This window comes from Dipteris shenzhenensis, chromosome 1 (genome assembly GCF_047967505.1).
Source record: "Dipteris shenzhenensis isolate YYH24624 ecotype China chromosome 1, Dip_SZ_1.0, whole genome shotgun sequence".
NCBI lineage: Eukaryota > Viridiplantae > Streptophyta > Polypodiopsida > Gleicheniales > Dipteridaceae > Dipteris > Dipteris shenzhenensis.
Genome location: NC_141596.1, coordinates 35,166,117 through 35,185,591, shown reverse-complemented (window position 1 = coordinate 35,185,591; position 19,475 = coordinate 35,166,117). Strand labels below are relative to the sequence as shown.

The window sequence follows — 19,475 nt, the reverse complement described above, 5'->3', positions numbered from 1 at the left end:
ATAAGAATCAAGCAGTTGTGAAACGTCCATCACTGAATGAGACAGAGGGGCATCATCATGACGAGGAGCTATGCAAAATACACCATGAGAAATGGAGGGATTGTGTGGGAAATAGCTGGTACCATGGAAAGGAGCACTCCATGCTCTAGACCTAAGGGCGACACCCTTTACTCTTGATGTGATTTCTTTATAGTCCTCTCTTATTCCCACTTAGATTGTTGTGTCATGCACCAAGGGAAAAACTTCCAAAATATGCTCTGGCAAGGGGAAAATAGCCAAAAAAGCCACCTTATTGCCCCTCTTTTTCTCCTCCATGAGGGAAGACCCTTACAAAATTACAAAAATGACTTGAACACACCCACATGTGGAGAAAGCTCTAGGTAGATGAGGTTGCCCCTACTAAGGCAAGATTCCCACCCCTTAGATCAACACAAAAAGGGCTTCTTGCTTTCAATTCCCTATCCACAATTGCAATGTGCATTGAGCTAGTAGGGCCAAGGTTCAATGGCAACATGATATTCCATAGACCTATCCATAAAGGGCCTTAGAACAAGTGTTGACTCATGAACATGCATGGAGTCAACACAAGCTACTCACAAAGAGAATAAGTGAGCAATCCATAGTAAGGCCACACTTCGAATATACCTTTGTAAGACTAGAATATATCCAATCAAAGAATGTGAGTCTCCTTGAGTAGGCAATCGAGGTAGTGTTGTAAGACAAGGTAGCATTGTTGGTCAAGGAGAGCTGCAAAGGGCACAATAACTGTCAAGGAAAGTCTTAAGGCACTAACAAGTGTGTGATGTTCTTATGGAGAGTTTAGACCCGTGTAAGGGCACGACAACTCTCAAGCTCAACTTCAAGTGTAGAGCAAGTGCGATCATGATGAACACTCATACATATACAATACGCACCATGCCCATAAGTCCAAGGAGGTCATACGAATGAGACAAATGCGTCTTATGAATGAGCACAAGCGCACACAATATGTAGCATTCACTTGATGTCCTTTGAGTTCATGGCATGTGAAGAGCAAGCGCGATCACGACAGATGCACACATACATCAAGGGCTCCAGTAGAGCTCGAGTAAGTCTCCGCGGTGCGATGATGGCACATGCAAAAAGGGCACTTTACTCGAGGGAAAGGCCTCTGCTGGCAATTCCCCAATACCGCGCCCATTCATGAGATATTCTTTTTTGGTTTTTTGTGAAAGTATTCACTCACACATGCCCTCACGCACACATGCACGAGTGGTACACCATCCCACCCATAGGAGCGCCAAGTGCACCATCTGCAGTTCAGCACATCACCGCGCAGGACACCCACAGCTGTGCGCAGTGCTTTTTGTGCGCGGCAGCGACGTTGTAAATTGTGACGGCAAAATTTCGAGCACCCACGCCTTCCGGACGAGACGAAAAACTATGCATATCGGCACATCCCAAGCATTCACGCAGGCACGCAGTGACAGTATAAAAGTGGAAGACATTCAAGATACGTACGCCGGTGCAAGCAACGAGAAGAATCAAATTATCAAACGCGCTCTGCCATCACGTACTACGGCGACCCTAGAATCGAGGCGCGCTGGACGATCGCATCACGACTTTCGCAGTTGCAATCGCTCCCACTTCGGACACCCCTCAACAATTCCGGCATTGGCCACAACCATTTGCGACGTCGGCGATCTCAATTCAATCACACGACCGCGCTTGCTCCACCGACAACAAAAACCTTCCGAAGACATGGCAGCTTTTTTTATTCATATCCCAGAACAGAGCTTTGGGCGATCGATCACTTTCGCCCTCATCAATGAGTGCATCAATCATCCAACGGCGAATCCAAACACGACTCGACTCCAAAACCCAAGAATTGCTTTGCTTGCCGCTCCTGCTACGCCTTTCCCCACATTTTTTGTGTCCCAGAGATTTGCGAGATCCTTTCAGGCTAGTCGGATCCAGCTTGCCAGGCAAAAGCTTTTGCTTTACTGCTGGTTCTTGCGAACTTGGAGTGCGTCGCCGTCCAAAGGTCTGCTCGCCTTCGCATTTACCTATCTGGGCTAGATATCCAATAAGCAGGATGTGCTTTTCGGCGAGAGCGAGGACGATGCTTTCTTTCATTCTACAGGGATCTTACAAGAAAGCAGTGCCGCCCTCACCGACGAATGGCTGCTATAGTTCCAATTATTTAGACCCGAAGTGGAGGAAAAATGAGAACAAAAAATGAATGAGTTGTAGCTTGAATCTTCATGGACGCGTTCACGCAGGAAAGGCAAGAAAGGACGACGACGACGAGCGAGGAATCAGCCAGCTCACAGTAGACTTCGTTGCCACCTTTCTAATACTTCGCCGTTCTCCGAGAGCACCATAAGGAATTCCAATGAGATGTTATGACGAACCGTGGATGTCGCCTTGTGGGCTACTTGCTGCAGCATCTTCCGACAAAACGTCACCCTCTTCCAAAGTTTGTCTCGAAGAAGATGGCCTGCTAGCACCTGCCGATGAGGATAATGCCAGGTCGCTGACGAAGCCTCCTGTGGCGCTGGTTGAAGGATGTCTCAGAAGCTCCCTGGGAGTTTCGGTAGAAGGAAGAACATTCGGGGCAGCGGATGCAGACACCCCCGTGGCGTACTGAGCAACAGGAACTTCAACAAGCGATGAGGCACTAAAGGGACGATGCACAAATGGGTGGTCGAATTTGCAAGTCGGCCCGAACTTGCAGAAACCATATCGACTGTAGAAGGTGCAAGGAGGAAGACCCTGTTCATAAACCAAACTCAATCAGAATGCAAGACAAGAAAGACGATCTAGTGCCAATTGATTGACCAAAATTGAACGTAAGACAAAGCCGATCCAGTAGCAAGGCCAAAGACTTGCAAGAGAAACCTCATACCGGCCGCAAGGGAAGACCCATAGGACTCAGAAGACTAGCTTGTGCGGGAATATTTCTGTCTCTGGGATGATGAAACCTGCATTGTGAGCCGAACCTGCATTCCCCAGTTCTCATGTAGTAATGGCATTCGGGTTGCCCAGGCCTCTCAGGATAGAGAGCCTCTTGAGGTGCAGTTGTGGAGGGTGAAGAAGGTGACGGTAGCCTCATAGAAGAGCCTTGCATGAAGGGAGGGAAGGCCGCATGCAAGCCCATGGCCACAGGATCATGCGGTGGCGCTGCACTATACATGTATGGCAGTGCTTGTTGCTGCCCCTCTTGTGCTACGAGAGAACTCTGGACAACCATAAAAATTTCAGGAAAATTTGTTTGATCGGGTCTCCCAACAAGCATAATGTAAAATTCTGAGCAGGAAATTGACAATCCAGCATCCATGCAGCAGGGAGGTTGGGGATGCCTTTTAGGCGTGAGAAAACATAGAAAAACATAGACAAATACCCATGTGCTTTGCAATATTCAAATCCAATCAAAAGTGGCAAATCAAGCCAAATATGTGCTTTGCAACCCTCAGCATCACAATCTGGAATCAGTGGATCCAATGCCGAGACCATTTGCTGGATCAACAGCCAGGTCAAAGCAAAAGCAGGAGAGAAAGGGTGGCATCTTCTGAATACAGCAGAGGACAAAATTCAAAGAGTTTAATCCTCGAGTTGACCGGCAATAAACCCTTGAAGAGGGTGAGGAACTTACTTGGTAAGGGCTCCAACCCGGTACAGAGAGGACACTTTGAGGAGAGGGAAGAAAAACAGGAGCAAAGTTGGAGGGTCCAGCGAGGCGTGGGGGCGGGTAGTAGGGAGGTCTGGCCATGGTCCAAGCTGGCAATCCGGCAGGGTAGGCCTGAGGGGCAGGAGCTGAACCGGATCCTGATCCTGGAAAAATAGGGGAAGGGGGCATGGAGACCGGTTGTGGATGATTGAACTTGCATGTCACACCATACTTGCAATTCCCTGTTCGCATGTAATATGCACAATCCTTCTCGCCCTGCCACCATATCAAACCCTCCATGCTCTCAATCTTGCAAAGCACCTTGAACCAATTCAACACTAACATTCCCAACACATTTTCCCTTGCTGCTACACCCACCCTTTGAGAAGATAAATCCTGATCAATCTTACACTCAATTACTTGCTAGCTGCTAGTCCCCATTCTTGAGAAGATAAATCTAGAACAATCTAACACTTTTCATTGCACTCTTTCCCCTGATTAATACAAATCTAGGTAATCTTGCAATGCTCCTTGCACAAATTCAACAGTAAAATTCCACACAGATGCTCCCTAGCTGCTACATCCACTCTTTGACCACAAGACTGGCATGCGGTACCCCCTCTTCCTTAACACACTTAGTGCACTGTTTTTCCTGCTTAACGCAAGTCCATGGTAACCTGGCAATGCTCCTTGCAGACAATAAACATCCCTGGCGAGCTGCTCCACCCAGGTTTTGAAAAGGATAACTGTTTCTGCTGAACGGAATTGTGTGGCAAAAGATTTTCAAGTAAAATACCACACAAAACTGCTTCCGCATGCATAATGCGTTGACAAGACGAATCTAACAACTGTTTAACTGCTAAACACGTGTATGCTTGCATGTATCGGGATCGGTTTCGGGCATCTTACCGGCCGCAAAGGCAGATTGAGAACATTCAATTGAGCTCTCCCTGCCAGTCCAGCTTTTTCTCGTGGATGATGGTATTTACAGGTTGCTCCGAACTTGCAGGTACCGGTTTTCAGATAATACTAAGAAGAGAAGAGGAGGGGTTAAGCTTAAGTATTTTAGTGGCTGACTTCGCCTTCGGGCGTGTCTCGTAAAACTACTTAGATTGGAAGACACCGCGGATACAAAATTTAGGCGGCATTGCATGAAAGCACCTTCCTCAGTGATCAGGCTTGGCATAGATTAGTGTATGTAAAATAACATTCATAGCAGCCACACACCTGACAGTCCGGCTGTCCAAGCCTCTCCGGGTATTCACCTCTGCTTCGGGACGTTCCCGATGACGACGCCTGCAATCAATCACACACAAGGCCAGTATAGGCATCGAAATGGCCATGGATGGGACCGATTTAGAAAAATCCTACTATTCGATCGACGAAGAAGTACGATTCTGGTATTCCCGAGGCGTGCCTCGCAAGACGCTCATGTGTGCACACTGTTACGAAAACCCTAGCTTTAGCTTTGCTGTGCAAACTCTGCTTTGAATTTCGTTACAAGGGTTCAATCCTGGCAAATACCATAGCCGACATACAATCACATTTCGATTGCATTTCTCACCAGTCTGCGGTTCGGTGGATGATTGAATTTACAGTTGATCCCGAACCCGCAAAGACCAGTGCGCATGTAGTAGGGACAATCGGGCTCGCCAGGGCGTTCTGGGTACGCAGAGTCGACCCCCTCCTGTGGCCGTATAGAGAGCCTCCACATTGTCTCTGCAAAACAACCCAGAGCACGATTCAGCCGTACAGTGATAGGAAGAGAAAATGCACGGTCGATCGAAGCTGGGATGGCAGAGTCGCGGATTTCAGCAGGACCAATGCTAGGATCAATGCTAAGCCGATTGCATCTGAAGGATCGTTTGCTGAGAGGGGGAGTTGGCATGGGCGACAATGGAGCAAAGCAGACTGGGGGTAACAGGAGGCAAGGGAGAAGGTGGAGCAGGAGAGGGGAGGGGGAAGGAAGCAGACCTTCCAAGCCGGTGTCGCTGGGGCGATGCCATTCGGGGTGGAAGGGGAGGGGAAGGGGGGGGGGGACGAGGGAGGAGGAGGAGGAGGAGGAGGGAGGGGTGGAGGAGGGAGGGGCGGGGGGTTCAAAGGAAGGGGGGGGAGAGGCGAAGAATTCCATGAGACATGGGGGAGGAGATGGGGAAGGAGCAAGGGGAAGGGGGGGAGCTTGGGAAGGAGAAGAGGGGGATATGGAGAAGGGAAGCTTTGGGGGGGGGGGAGCTGGCTATGGCGATGGCGAGCTCGGAAGAAGCAACAGTGAACTGCGAAAAGAAGAAGAAGAAGAAGAAGAAGAAGACGACGACGACGAAGAAAGGAAGGAAGAAAGGAAGAAGACGAAGAGAGAATGGGCGTCCCTGTGGTCATTCCGGAAGCAAAACCGGGAACCACTCTCCTGATGGCGGTTTCGCGGCGCCCCGGCGTCCATTCCCGCCCTTTTGTGGTTTTCCGGCACTGCACGACAAGGCTCACCCAAAACCAGGAACCCGCCTTTCCGCTGTCAATCATTGCCTACCGCCCGTCGCCCTGCGATTTTTGCCCCTTTCCCCGTAGCCCATCCCCACGTGTCCCTCCTGCCCTTCGCCACGTGTCCATCTCTCTTCCCACGTGCTCTTTTTTTTTTTCGCTTTTTTTTTTCGTTCATTTACTTGAAAAGGTTTTGGTTTTTTCCTTTACCCCCCCACCCCTCTTTCACACACAAAGACCATGGCCTTTCTCAGCTTAAGAATCTTCCAAGTACTACCACCTACCCCTCGCCCCTTTTGCCCATCCACAATTTTAGTGTGCCCCTCTCTCTCTCTCTCTCTCTCTCTCTCTCTCTCTCTCAAATGTAAAGTGTTCGTTAACTGTGTGTTGTGTGTGTGTGGTGTGAATGGGGGTTTAGATTATCTTTGTCTATGCTAAAAAGTCTCTCTCTCTCTCTCTCTCACCTCAAAAATTAGTCTAGGTTTTTCTCTCCTTTCACACAACATACCCCTTCCATATACCATGTCTAAGAAAAACATGTGCTTCAAGGTGCTCCCCACCTCAAAGGACTCTCTTGCTTTTATTTGGTGGTCCTATCCATGTTCCCCAAATTCACAAAGCATAATATATATATCACTTGGCTAACAATTCATTAAAAGAAGCATGTATTTCAATGTGAGCCCTACTTCAAAGGACACATTTTGCTTTTATTTAGGTGGTTGTGCTCTCTTCCTTCAAAACTCTCTCTCTCTCTCTCTCTCTCTCTCTCTCTCTCACACACACACACACACACACAACAAACATCACTTGCTAACAATTCATTAAAAGAAGCATGTATTTCAATGTCAGCCCCACCTCAAAGGACACATTTTGCTTTTATTTAGGTGGTTGTGCTCTCTTCCTTCAAAACTCTCTCTCTCTCTCTCTCTCTCTCTCTCTCTCTCTCTTTCTCTCTCTCACACACACACACAACAAACACACACACACACACACTCACACCTCCCCAAATGCAATTCACTCTTAATTCTCACCAACCACCATGCAAGGAAAGGGGGATTTTGTGACCAAGCATGTACCAAGGGAGGTATGCTTTATTTTCAAGCAAATACCTATACGTATAACATGTTAAAAGGGGGTTTTTTGAGGTCCAAGCACCCATGTTATAGGGGCCCCTATATAACAATTGAATCACCCAAGGGACACACGCATGCTCCATGCATGAACTTGCATAAACACATAAAGCTTAGGAGAATCCCGATGTCCTAGCTTCACAAATTGCATCCCCCAACTTGTCGAGCACCTTTAAAGCCTCCCTCCACCTTCTAAAAAATTGAATGCTTTTGTTTTTCTCACTCTTCTAAACCTTGATTTTCGCATGTAGTCCCATTTTCTTTTGATGCCAATTTTAAAGTTCTAATCTAATATACTCATAATAATTCCCTTAACTAAACCTTTTGACTTAAAGAGCTATTGATGTTACCTTTTATTAGAAAGGATGTTCTACCAAAAGGTATTTGTATAAAGTCAATTCTAATGTGACGACCTTCCTTGGATAGGAGAAGCCTGATATCTCAATGTTTCATCTAATGGACGCACTCCAAGTCGTAGAGTAAACGTGTGCTATAGGGTACTTTACACAAAATTTGAGTAGATTTTAATTAAAAAGCTCAAGACAAATCTTGACCTTGTAAAAAAGGGGATAAATGCTTATTTGGGATCGATGTGGCTTGTACATCATTGTATCAATGTGTGAACAATACATTTTTCAATACGTCAATTACAAGATAATCATGCTAATATTAGAGTACACTAGCTAGTCGTGAACCCTTTGCTACATGTGTATTTCCAATACGAATAACATCAATTACACAATAAAAGTAGATATAGGGTGGTCCCAAAGAATCACACGTTAACTCTAGCATGATTCATTCTTTCATCACCATGACCTTGACCTAGTTCTTCCTTCACATTGTATATGTTTTAATATAGCTTTATTAATCCTAGTTCAAGACATGTTGATTCTTCCCAAGCAATTCAACCACCTTTTAACTGTTTAAAAAAATTTAGAAGTTTAAGAGTCTCTTCTCATGTAATAAGAAAGCTCATATGACGTTTAGGATTCTATCCTTTGTGGTCACGATGGGCAAGGTATGTTCATCATGCAAAAATTTAGAGATTGTGGACTAATTTCCTACATCAAATTAGAAAATAGGAATGCATATTATTAGAATTTTATAATGAAGCAAAATCAAGGTGGTATTTAGGAGAGAGAGAATTTATGCTTTTGAAGAAACATAATGTTTGTAACATGTGGTTTAGCGCAAACGACTTATGGGGTAACCTACAAAGTTTCTTGTTTATCGTCTTAATATATCTAACTGTCAAGTAAGGACAATTTAATCTCTACAATCAATAAATAACGAATGCACCATTGAATGTTGTGAGCAAAATGAATGTCATGTCATCTTCGAAAGTGAAATTTATTAGTAAATAATTGTGAGCTAGTCCTTTGCGTGCACCAAATTTGCCCAAGTACAAGGAAGGCTATATTCAACTTATCACTCATGGATCGTACACATACATTTCAATTATTTGATCTAATAATTTCATCATGTTACAGTAAGAAACTAGGCATGGATGCCATTAAAGATGTTAATTTTATTTAACAGTAACCCGAGAAGAAATCATTTAGCATCTATGTTACACTAATCTGAACAAATCCACATAAATGGAGACAGCAAAAATATTGCATACATAGAGGTGTATGTGAGTAGCATTAGATATTTCCTCTTAGTGAATCAGTGCATTGCACCTCACTAAAGAATTACACTACCAGGGCAGCCAATATTTCACAGCAAGTGCATAAAGAGGACATTTTGCCTAATGGAGATGTAAAGGTGGTGCTAGATCTAGTATAGACAAGGGTAGAGTACAACATGGCTCATATGAGCCCCAACCTACAATTTAAGTATTTGTGATTCGGGCTTATTCCTGGCTCTAACTGGATGCTAGTGCTCTTGGGAGATGATCACCGTCTCTCGTCTTTGATGGTAGCGTGATGGCCATATGTTGGGCGGCACTCCTGATTGCCCTGTGGGAGTACCACAATGAGTTGGCATTTGATGTAGCTAAGGGGTTGAGGTTCAAAGCTTTGGCGATTACTTTGCTTGTCAAGGGAATTTTGAGAGAACTGTGTTGGGTCCTGATAGAGAAAGACCAGGTTGTAAGCAAGAACCTCTTGGAAATTAGGACCCACATCAATGCTAATCTAACATCTACATTTTACAGCATTTATAAAGGCATGGGCCCCCTTTTGTCAGCCAAATTTTGCAGTTTGGTACTTGGTCTTATTTCCTTGGGCCTCTGACCACCTGCTTAATAATTTCGGCACTTTAAGAATGGTGAGCTTGTGAAATTCGAGGAGGGGGCTAAATCTCCCTTTATTGATGAGGATCCTAACAAGTAGGATATTAAGAGTCAAAATGGAACTGATGACCATCTATTAAGAAGTCTAGGTTTATTTACTTAGGAGATGAAAGAAGAAAGAGTTAAAAAATACATGTACATAATTTCTCTTATGAATATAGGTTTCATTTTTATTAGCCCTCTATTAAACCATGAGATGACATGGGTTCAATATAAGAGGTTTTTAATTTCAACATATGCATAGAAATATAGATCCATAAGGGGTTTTTTAATTTACAAAATCAAAATTTAAATTTCTCTAAAATGAAAAGAATTTAGGATTTAGATGTACCTAGGGGTTTTCATGTTACCGCTTACATGCAAGTTGTAAGTTTTCCTAGTGGTGCACCCCTCAGGTTTATTAGTGCACCGTGTTTGATGTAAAAATGTGAATTGCTACTTTGTAATTTTTTTCAAACATATATTGTGTAATAAATAGGTTTTTGGTGTTTAAAAGATAATAAAAGTATTAAATATCATTTATAAATTTCTCTAAAAGCACTAAAGATATCCAAAATTATAAGCATGTGGGTAGTCATAATTCATCGACAAATCATAATATAATAATTGCTAATCACTCACAATACCATCACATGAGCATGAAGTAGCTTGATGCCAAGCACATGCTTGATATTTTTGTTTGCTTTATAGAACTTCAGAAAGACTTATGAAACCAAAAGTATTTTTCTTGATGTAGCAATCTATTCACACATTGTCTACAATGGAAGTCTAGGTGAATTTCACTCAATGTCTACAATGGAAGTCTAAGTGAATTCCACTCATTGTCTATAATAGAAGCTTAAGTGAATTTCAGTTAACATTGTCTAGAGTGTAAGTCTAAGTGAATCTCACTTGCTAAATCATAGGCATGGCATGTGCAGCCTCCTTTCAAATCCATATGTATCTTGTGCATTTGAATAGCAAATGTAGCTCCACATAAGAGCTAATCTAATGGCCTAAAAACTAACCAACATGCCATTGATTAGTTTATAGAGGTAAGCAAGATCATTATTTGTCTGCCTGGAGATATTGTTGTAAGTATATAATCTTTCTTGGGTAGGTTTTGAATGTTGTCTTCCAATTGCATGATGCATGTACATTTTACCAAAAATTCTATAATATGGCATTACCCTTTAAGAGCAATAGATTTTCCCATGTATCTCTTTCTCTAGCCTTGCTTCCTCAATGTGAGCCACAATTTTCTTTGGGCCAAGGAATTCTACACTATTAAACTTGCCCTAATCTTTTGAAAAAGAAAAGAATAATTTTATAAAAAGTTAAATGTTCATCTCAAGCAAGAAATACTTTATACTAGTTAGCAACTAATATCTCTCACAATACCATTATAGGACCGATATTTCAACCTCCTCATCATTCGCTCTTGCATTATCGTATACTGTGTGCACTTGAATAGCGCCGCTTAAGAATTCATTTAATCTCTGACTAATGTGCTTAGAAATTGATGTATCTCAAAATGCCAAAAAGAACTAAATTACAAGATTAACTCCTTCACTTAAACTGATAATGCTGAGAGAATGATAATATCACCCTTGATTCCTTCCCTTGATTTCCAAAGGCTAACGTTCTCTCATCATAAAATAACTACAATGGCATCATAGGACCAATAGTTCAACCTCATCATCATTTGCTCTTGCATTTTCATAAGGTGCACTTGAATAGTGCCGTTTCAAAATTCAGTCAATGTCTAATAGCATGATTTAGAAATCTGTTCAGCAAGTAGCATTACTAATAGTGGGAGCCAAAATGATGAAGACCATGAAGAAGTCCCAAATTCCAGCCTTGCCATAGCAAAAATGAGGCCACAACACCATAGTGAACAGATAAGGAATTGATCTAAGAAGGAGCCGTTGAAGCTAACATGGCTAAGCAAGCAGACCAATCAGCATCTCCTACCCTCCCCCTTGATGAAGATGTTGGGCTCATCATAGTGTATTTTGTAATTGGTCATTCATTTCCCCCACATACAAAATCTCTTCATGTAGATCCCAATAGGCCCTCATTTGAATGCCAAAATTGATCATACCTCCTTAGGTCATTAGACAAACACTATGCCTATGCTTATACACTGCAAAGTAAGCTTGAGAGTAGATTTATCAATTTGCTTCAAAGATCAAGACATTTACGGTGGTAATAATTAACTCTAGAGAATATTTGCTTCAAAAGTCAATATATTTGCAGTGGTAATAATTAATTCTAGATAATATTCCCTACTTGTAATACACATCACTATTGTGGTCCCATACTAACAGTGTTACTTTCTCTCTATTAATCTAACAATGTTGACACTACACTGTTTTAGCATGGAGAGTCCAAATACTCCAAGCACATTTGTTCCTTGCCTCAATGCTATGACATCCACCAATAATCATCCACTAACAATGTAGTAACATAATTATTGTCAGGGATGTTAAAGCTTGTTTACTATCCTCCATTAAAAGAAATGGAATTGCTTCTCTATGGGGTAGATCTTTGTGACTTCACCTTACACACAGGAAGTGGATGGGGCTCACTCACTTACAATGGTCTTATATATGTTGCTTGGTCAACTAGAGGTCTATGGAATCTTTTGATTTAGATCTTTATTACCCCGATGTCTACTCGCCTTTCCTTTTATTAATCCATTTTAGACTAGAATATCCTCTATGTCCATATACTACTACCAAGGGTCCCTCTAGGCACCCCCTATCACCACACACCCTCCTTGTATCTTCTTTCAACACTAGTTAATTATACACTTTTAAACACTATTTGACAATACACATTGTAATGCCTTAGGCTTAAATTCACTAGTGGATATCCATTTATGTTGTTAGTCTTCGAATTAGACAAGAATTTATACAATTGTTCATTCTACTAAATAACTTAAGGCACAGTGGGTTCAATACTATCAAAACTTAGTTATTAACAAACGAAATTTATTTTTATGAACCCGTATTTCTACTAGAAAATCAATGCAGACTGCGCAATTGTTATAGTTAGCTTATCTTATAATATCATGGCACTTGAAGCTACTTATGATCAAGGTATTCATGGTTAGAAATGATGCCTTCATCAGACTTGTGAGCTACTAGCAATTATTGAGGAGGATTTGTCATGTAAAGGAAGGCGACAAGCCATCAAAAAATTTCACTAGTGACATTCATAGAAATTGTGTGTTAAGATATAAGCTATTTTTCAGTATTCCTTGGAAGCTAAATGGATGTCCCACAACTATCCCCTCATTGACAAAGGGAACTTTTATTTCGTTTTTTCTCATTGGCTCATGTTTTTGTTAAATACTCTCTCTCTCTCTCTCTCTCTCTCTCTCTCTCTCTCTCTCTCTCTCTCTCTCTCTCTCCCTCTCTCCCTCTCTCTCTCTCTCTCTCTCTCTCTCTCTCTCTCTCTCTCTCTCTCTCTCTCTCTCTCTCTCTCTCCCCTCCCTCCCTCCCTCCCTCTCTCTCTCTCTCTCTCTCTCTCTCTCTCTCTCTCTCTCTCTCTCTCTCTCTCTCTCACACACACACATGCATGCACGCATGCACAGACACACACACACACACAGCACGCACGCACCTACATGCATATATGTATATTTTCATGCATGCATGCACACATCTTTAGATTCATTCATAGATCTTATTGGAATAGATTGTCTACTAAGTGGTATTTTATTATATTGAATATCAATGCCACGAGCTTTCCTACATTAAAAAGACTTCATATCTCAATGTTTAATCTAATGGGCCCACTTCATAAAAGAATTTTTAGATTTGGGTAACTTGCATTCATTTTCATAGATTATAAATCATTAAGGACAAACCTTTTCCCTATAAAAAATATGACAAATTCCTATTTCAATGGAGTCATGATGCCTTGTACATCATTTTATAGATTTACTAGCAATTATTCTCTTTACTTGACATATTATGTGGACCACAAGAAGGATTCTTTAAAACTAAGGTAATGAACTCTTTCCTATATGCGTCACACCACATTTAAAAACCCTTTTTAACATAGGGTGGGCCTAAGAAATCACATGTTCACCTTTATTATGATTCAATGTTCACCATTCTGAATTCGATTCTATTCTTACCTTAGATGATGTATGTTTCTAACAATAAATTATCACCCACAATCAATTAAACTTCTTCTCAACTATGTAATTTAAAATATTTTCCATATTAATCAATCATTTATTTGAAATATATGTTTATCATTTGAAATTGCTAACGACTATAGGAAAAATAGGCTTATCATTTGAAATATTACAAAGTGATATAAAGAGTTAGAATTATTTTATAATATAGATCAAAAGTAGCAATTCATATTATTACAATGTTATAATGAGGCTAAAGTAAGGAGAGGTAGATTAAGATCCTTTGAATAAACATAAATATTTTTGAACATTTATTACTATTAAAATGTTAAATTTTGATGCTTATCTTAATAGCAATATTTTTTGTGAGAATTATTCTAAACGACCTAGATTTTAACTCCCTTACAAACAACAAAATGTCAAAAAAGTAGTGAAATTAGCAAAGGAAGGGAACAATCTTATGTTGTATGTTTAGCTGTTATATATTCAATGTTTCATCTTATTAAGAATTCTATAAAACAAATATGTCTTGAGATTTTGTATCTTCATGTTTTATTATGTGTAAATATCTTCAATATTATACATTTTGGCTTTCAAGAAGATCTTAATTCTATCTATGACCCAATTCTTAATCATATTGTAGCCCCTCTAAAGGCATCATTATAGATCTTGTTCTATAGATAGGGAAGTTACCCTTTCCCAAGCATCTATCCAACCTCATCAAAATTGTTATCATAGAATATTATAATATAAACATACAAAATGCCAATTTTAAAAAATATATATAACAATAATTAAATTCTATAAATCATAACATTTTATCAATATCAATCAAGGTTTTATTTGTAAATGTCACTCCCAACTTTTGTTTGCAAGTATTTAGGTCATTTGTTTTATTTTAAATTATGATCGAAAATGGATCTAATGGGGAATGACTAATTTCACAAATTAAAGCAACGTATCCAAATTCATTAGATGGTGAGTGTAGCATTCAATCTACATTCCAAGAAATGTATAAAATGTACACAAAATATCACGCCCACCATTCTATTTTGTTGTCACTCAATAAGCTCATGGATTAGATGATTGTAATTGAAGAGGAAGTTAGATGAGGGCTTTAAATGTGGGACTATTGCATATATTAATGTTACATCAAGACCAATGAACCATCATCAAATCTATTTTCAAAAAAGCAATGCTAGTTATTGGATGATAGTGTTCATGCTGCAAAACATTTTTCCCAAATGATAGTGTTCATGCTACAAAAGATTTTTTCCAAAAATTCAAAATCCTTGAAGTGGGCCTCAACTCCACATATTTGGAGGTTTTTTGGAATTCTTTTGCATATTGTTTGGAAAATATAACAAACACAGGCACATATTTGGAGGTTTTTTGGAAAATATAACAAATGTAGGAACATGTTTGGAAGGCTACATTTGAAACTACTTTGCTACAATTAGCTACTCAAGATTCCTTATTATTTAGTGTTGTGTCTCTTGTTTCCCATTAGTTACAAAATTACACTCCATCTTGTTCACATTTCATGTATAATCAACTTGTATTGAAAGACTAGGAGAGAGAGAGAGAGAGAGAGAGAGAGAGAGAGTCTTTGGTATCTCTTGCATGTGCTAGACCCTAGTAAGCATCAAAACACTCTTATTAACAAAACACTAATGAATTATTAACTTGCAACTTTGCATAGGCCATGATTTTGTTTAATAAGAACCCATGGCATAAACTATATCCATAATCGCATTTAGGGAGCATCTCATCCTGCCAAGCACCATACTTGCATTTTAAACTCTTAGACCATGGTGATTGTGAGAGAGACTAGAGAATCCTATGCCTTGACTACCCTCATAGCAAAATCTTAAGCTTCTACATGTCACACCTAGCTCTCAAATCTCTCACTCACTCATTATATATGCACAAAAATGATAATAGAGGCACACATAAGTTAAAGATTGTAGGGAAATATAGGAAACAAAATCTAGGTATTACCAAGATCCACAATCTATGAATAGGGTTTGGTACATGTTAAGAATGGTGTAAATTGCACCATAGACTAAGGTCTAGAGAGGATCCTAAAAGGGGCCATAGGAAAACCCTAACCCTAAGATTAGCATCAATTTGTCACTTGATTGGATGGTGTAATTAAAGCTTCATCATTGAATCTTGTCAATTTTGCTTCCACAGTTGACTAAAGAGATGATTCTAGAGTAATAAGTATACCTTCATAGCTACAAATTGCATCTATATGACTAGATCCATATGCTAGGATAGACTTGTAGAAGTCGCCTTCAATGCAAGGAGAAGTTAATTGTAGTCACTCAGAGGGTAGATTTGTGTAATGCACCAGTCAAGGCAAAGCAAGGCTAAAGCCTTCAAGATAACGAATGGCACACACAAATCAAAAAGCAGAATGCAACTACAAGCAATGCATGCACAAAACGAATGCATGCATCAATAGCACATCCACAATGCAAGTAATGTGAAACAAAACACATAGTGTAAGCACAAATAAAACATGCAACACATCTAATAGACAAATATGACAAAATACCATTGTGTGCAGTCATAGAATAAACGTGATGTACATAGCCACAAAAAATAAGTGCATGGCACACACTAATCACACAAGCAATACATATTAGCATAATTGAAGTGTGTTACATGCTGTATGGGCACATGTGCCAATACAACAAGTTTCAATACCATCCTAATAAATCTCATAAGCCCATGCAAAAAGGATAAGAGCATAACTTGCAAGAAGTTGCAAAAGCGGAATTGGGGAGATAAATTTATTTTAGGCATCCAAGGTTAATATGTGAAAACAATAGGGCCTATTATTAGATCCATAATTTAAAAAACAAAATCATAAATCATAACTCAAAATGCAAAGTCAAATATTCAATTGACCAACATAGCTTATACCAATCCCTAGAAATGGGGATCAAAAGTTTCATCATAATTTATGCCAAAGGAGCCACAAGGATAGAGGCTATGTAAAGTGCCCCAATTCCCACCATAATAATGAGTACTACGACATTGCAGGGAGGACCCTCACTTAGTGATACTTTTGAGCCAAAGTGACTATCAGCTACAAAATCCAATGGCACAATGTGAATGAGTAGAATCAATCTAGGGAGGATACATTGCCTAGAACATCGTCTTCCTGACCCCTATTATATCCAACTTGGGGAAGCGGCTTAGATAATACTTCCCTATTCAGCAACTACTCCTTTACACATATGTGTACCCATGTGTGCGTCATATTCCATTGCATGCAATGAGTCATCACAGACTCAATAATAAACACCTCATGATTTGTCTCATTAACCACTTTCTCAATGTGGAGTGTGCCTCATAATGATAATGCATGAAGTGATGTCCCTCGCACTCATTATTGTTGTGCTATTGGAAGTTGAGACCATATGAACATTGTCTACATGTGCCTCAAAAGCAGAGACCGTCGATACCCCACCATCATTTGATGTCTCCAAAGTGAATTCCCCAACCGTCAATAAGTCCACTTCTAGTTGTAAGATGTTAGTTCCACTTACGATTGCCATTTTGAGGGTATGGGTGTGGGTATGGAGCTAATGCTCCAATGTGGATTCCAAGTGTGTGTCATATCCTTGCTACAAAACCACATGAACTATGCACGAGCTCCATTGGGGTGTACCCTCATTGCATAGAAGGAACGTGAAACTATGGTATTTGTTGAGCTTCCAACAAAGGTATTGCACCTCTTTCCATCTACCCACTACATGCACTTCACACGGCTTCTCAACTGGGTCCTCCTTAGTGCCCAAAAGGTCTTTTCCACCAACCGCTCAACTATAGGCTCCCCATTCACGACAACGGTTGCATGATACTGTGACACAAAATCGGGGGTTTGGTTTTGGTCACGTCTCAACCCACAAATTGAAGAAGAGAGAAGAGATTTGGGCATTAGATGAAGCTTAAAAAGACACTCACTCTCTATCTTCTCAAATAAAAACAAAGATATAGATGTCAAAGGTGAGGTTGTACTCTAGCATTGGAAATAAGAAAGGCTGACGCGAAGCATTGATTTGAGCTAATCGGTTAGCCCCAAAAGTAAGGGCGAGCTGTTGTTTGGAAGAACATCTTTTGACTCAACATAATGTGAACTAATGTGAAAGGCCTGAATTGATAGGGCTGATTTGGCTGAATGGGACGGTTGGGACAAAACATAGATCTCAAAAAGATGAAGATTCTGATATCAGTTTCATTCAAAACGGAGCTTGGAAGAGAAAGTTATGACAGTTTTACGAAAGGTTCTCAAAACTACTCCAAACAACAGACCCGACCACTCAGACAACAATAACTTTTATTCTACTAAATGGAACAAATATCTGAACACATCAATAGATAGATCTTAAAAAGACGAAGATTCTAATATCAATTTCATTCAAAAAAAAGGTTGGAACAGAAAGTTATGACGGTTTTACGAAAGGTTCTCAAAACTATTCCAAACAATAGACCCAACCACTCAGACAACAATAACTTTTATTTTACTAAATGGAACAAATATCTTAATACATCAATAGATGGATCTTGAAGAGACAAAGATTTTGATATAAGTTTCATCCAAAACGGAGCTCGGAGTAGAAAGTTATGACCATTTTATGGAAGACTGTCAAAACTATTCATACCCGACTGCAGTTATGGAAAGCGCAATGATCTCCTTCAGCAGAGAACTAGCTTCCCAGATACATGGAAAATTGAGGTTGCCTAGGGGAGTAGAGAATACCCTTAACACAGATTTAGAAATGACTCACTCATGTGGGTACACTAAGCTTTAGAGTGAGGAGAGAGGAGATGGAAGAAGGATGAGGAAAAGGAAGCATGAACTTTATTCAAAACATCAAAAGCAAGAAGAGGGGTACAAAGTGAGAGCCTAATGCTCTAGGGAGAAGGGAAAAGATAGGCAAAGCTAGATACAAGTGATGGCATAATTACGAAGGGAAGAACCAGATGATGGAGAGGGAGGAGAGAGGTCTCTTTTATAGAGCAATTCTCACCCTCCTTCACCTTATTACATTTTCAGCTAGTAGATTCCTTCACCCCCTGGTGACAAGCACATGGGTCACCATCAAATGTCCTTTTAGGTACATTTTGACAAGTGTCCCATCACAAGATCCTCATGACTCTTTAAAATTTAAGAAATTCAAGAGTCTTTCCCCTTGGAGCCCATAGGGACCCTCTCTTTTCCATATGTCAATATCCTCCATACACCACCTTGGAATTCTAGAAGGATTCCTCTTGACTTTACACTCTTCCACACTCCTCCACATGCCGTCCATGTGCTTGGCATGTGCTCTCCATATTATTTTAGTACCTTATGGAGGCCATGCAGTCATGTGGCCCACTCAAAGTACATGCCTCATTTCTATTTTCCCAATTACAAAGCAAATAACATATCTCTCAAACCATTCTATCCCTATACCAAGGTATTTATAATTCATGCCCATGGTATTTACAATGATGCACTCCACTCATAATCGTATTTGCAATCATTTTCATTAATTATTCTAAGTAGTGTCAAACCCACATTAATGATTACATGAAATAAAGTAGTCGACATCAAAAGATTGACAAGCCGCAATGAGAGTAGCCACAAAGAGCCATCTCCCGCCACCAACTTCTCTGTCACGCTTCTTGGTTCTTTGTCTCCATGGCTAGCTTTTGTCACCTTGCGGGCCCCACAAACCCTCCCACAGATTTCAAAACAAGATATCATTTTTTGTTGTCACATCTTTCCCCCCC

At 40.4% G+C, this 19,475-nt stretch overlaps 1 protein-coding gene across 2 annotated transcripts; it reads right to left on the bottom strand.

Moving 5' to 3' along the window:
* Positions 1 to 1,583: 1,583 nt before the first annotated feature.
* LOC147905746 (zinc finger CCCH domain-containing protein ZFN-like) lies at positions 1,584 to 5,942 on the bottom strand. 2 transcript variants are annotated; one of them, XM_087374376.1, is made up of 7 exons: positions 5,624 to 5,942; positions 5,214 to 5,368; positions 4,877 to 4,945; positions 4,559 to 4,678; positions 3,635 to 3,925; positions 2,888 to 3,220; positions 1,584 to 2,754 (listed from the first exon to the last, which is right to left on the bottom strand). In XM_087374376.1, the coding sequence occupies exons 1-7, from the start codon at positions 5,778 to 5,780 to the stop codon at positions 2,383 to 2,385; spliced, it is 1,497 nt and encodes a 498-aa protein (XP_087230502.1). In that variant the 5' UTR covers positions 5,781 to 5,942; the 3' UTR covers positions 1,584 to 2,382. The 2 variants fall into 2 exon arrangements, with proteins under 2 accessions (XP_087230502.1, XP_087230504.1); XM_087374378.1 differs by lacking the exon at positions 4,559 to 4,678.
* Between the last annotated feature and the right edge of the window lie 13,533 nt (positions 5,943 to 19,475).

Bases quoted from the DNA above. Each gene is read 5' to 3' on its own strand.
- LOC147905746 (XM_087374376.1), bottom strand. From the start codon at position 5,780: ATGGAATTCTTCGCCTCTCCCCCCCCTTCCTTTGAACCCCCCGCCCCT. The intron at 4,679-4,876 runs GTGTGTGGCTGC...TTCTCTTCTTAG, and splicing joins TTGGACAGCCGGACTGTCAG to TATTATCTGAAAACCGGTAC. The intron at 3,926-4,558 runs GTAAGATGCCCG...ATATGGTGGCAG, and splicing joins TCAATCTGCCTTTGCGGCCG to GGCGAGAAGGATTGTGCATA.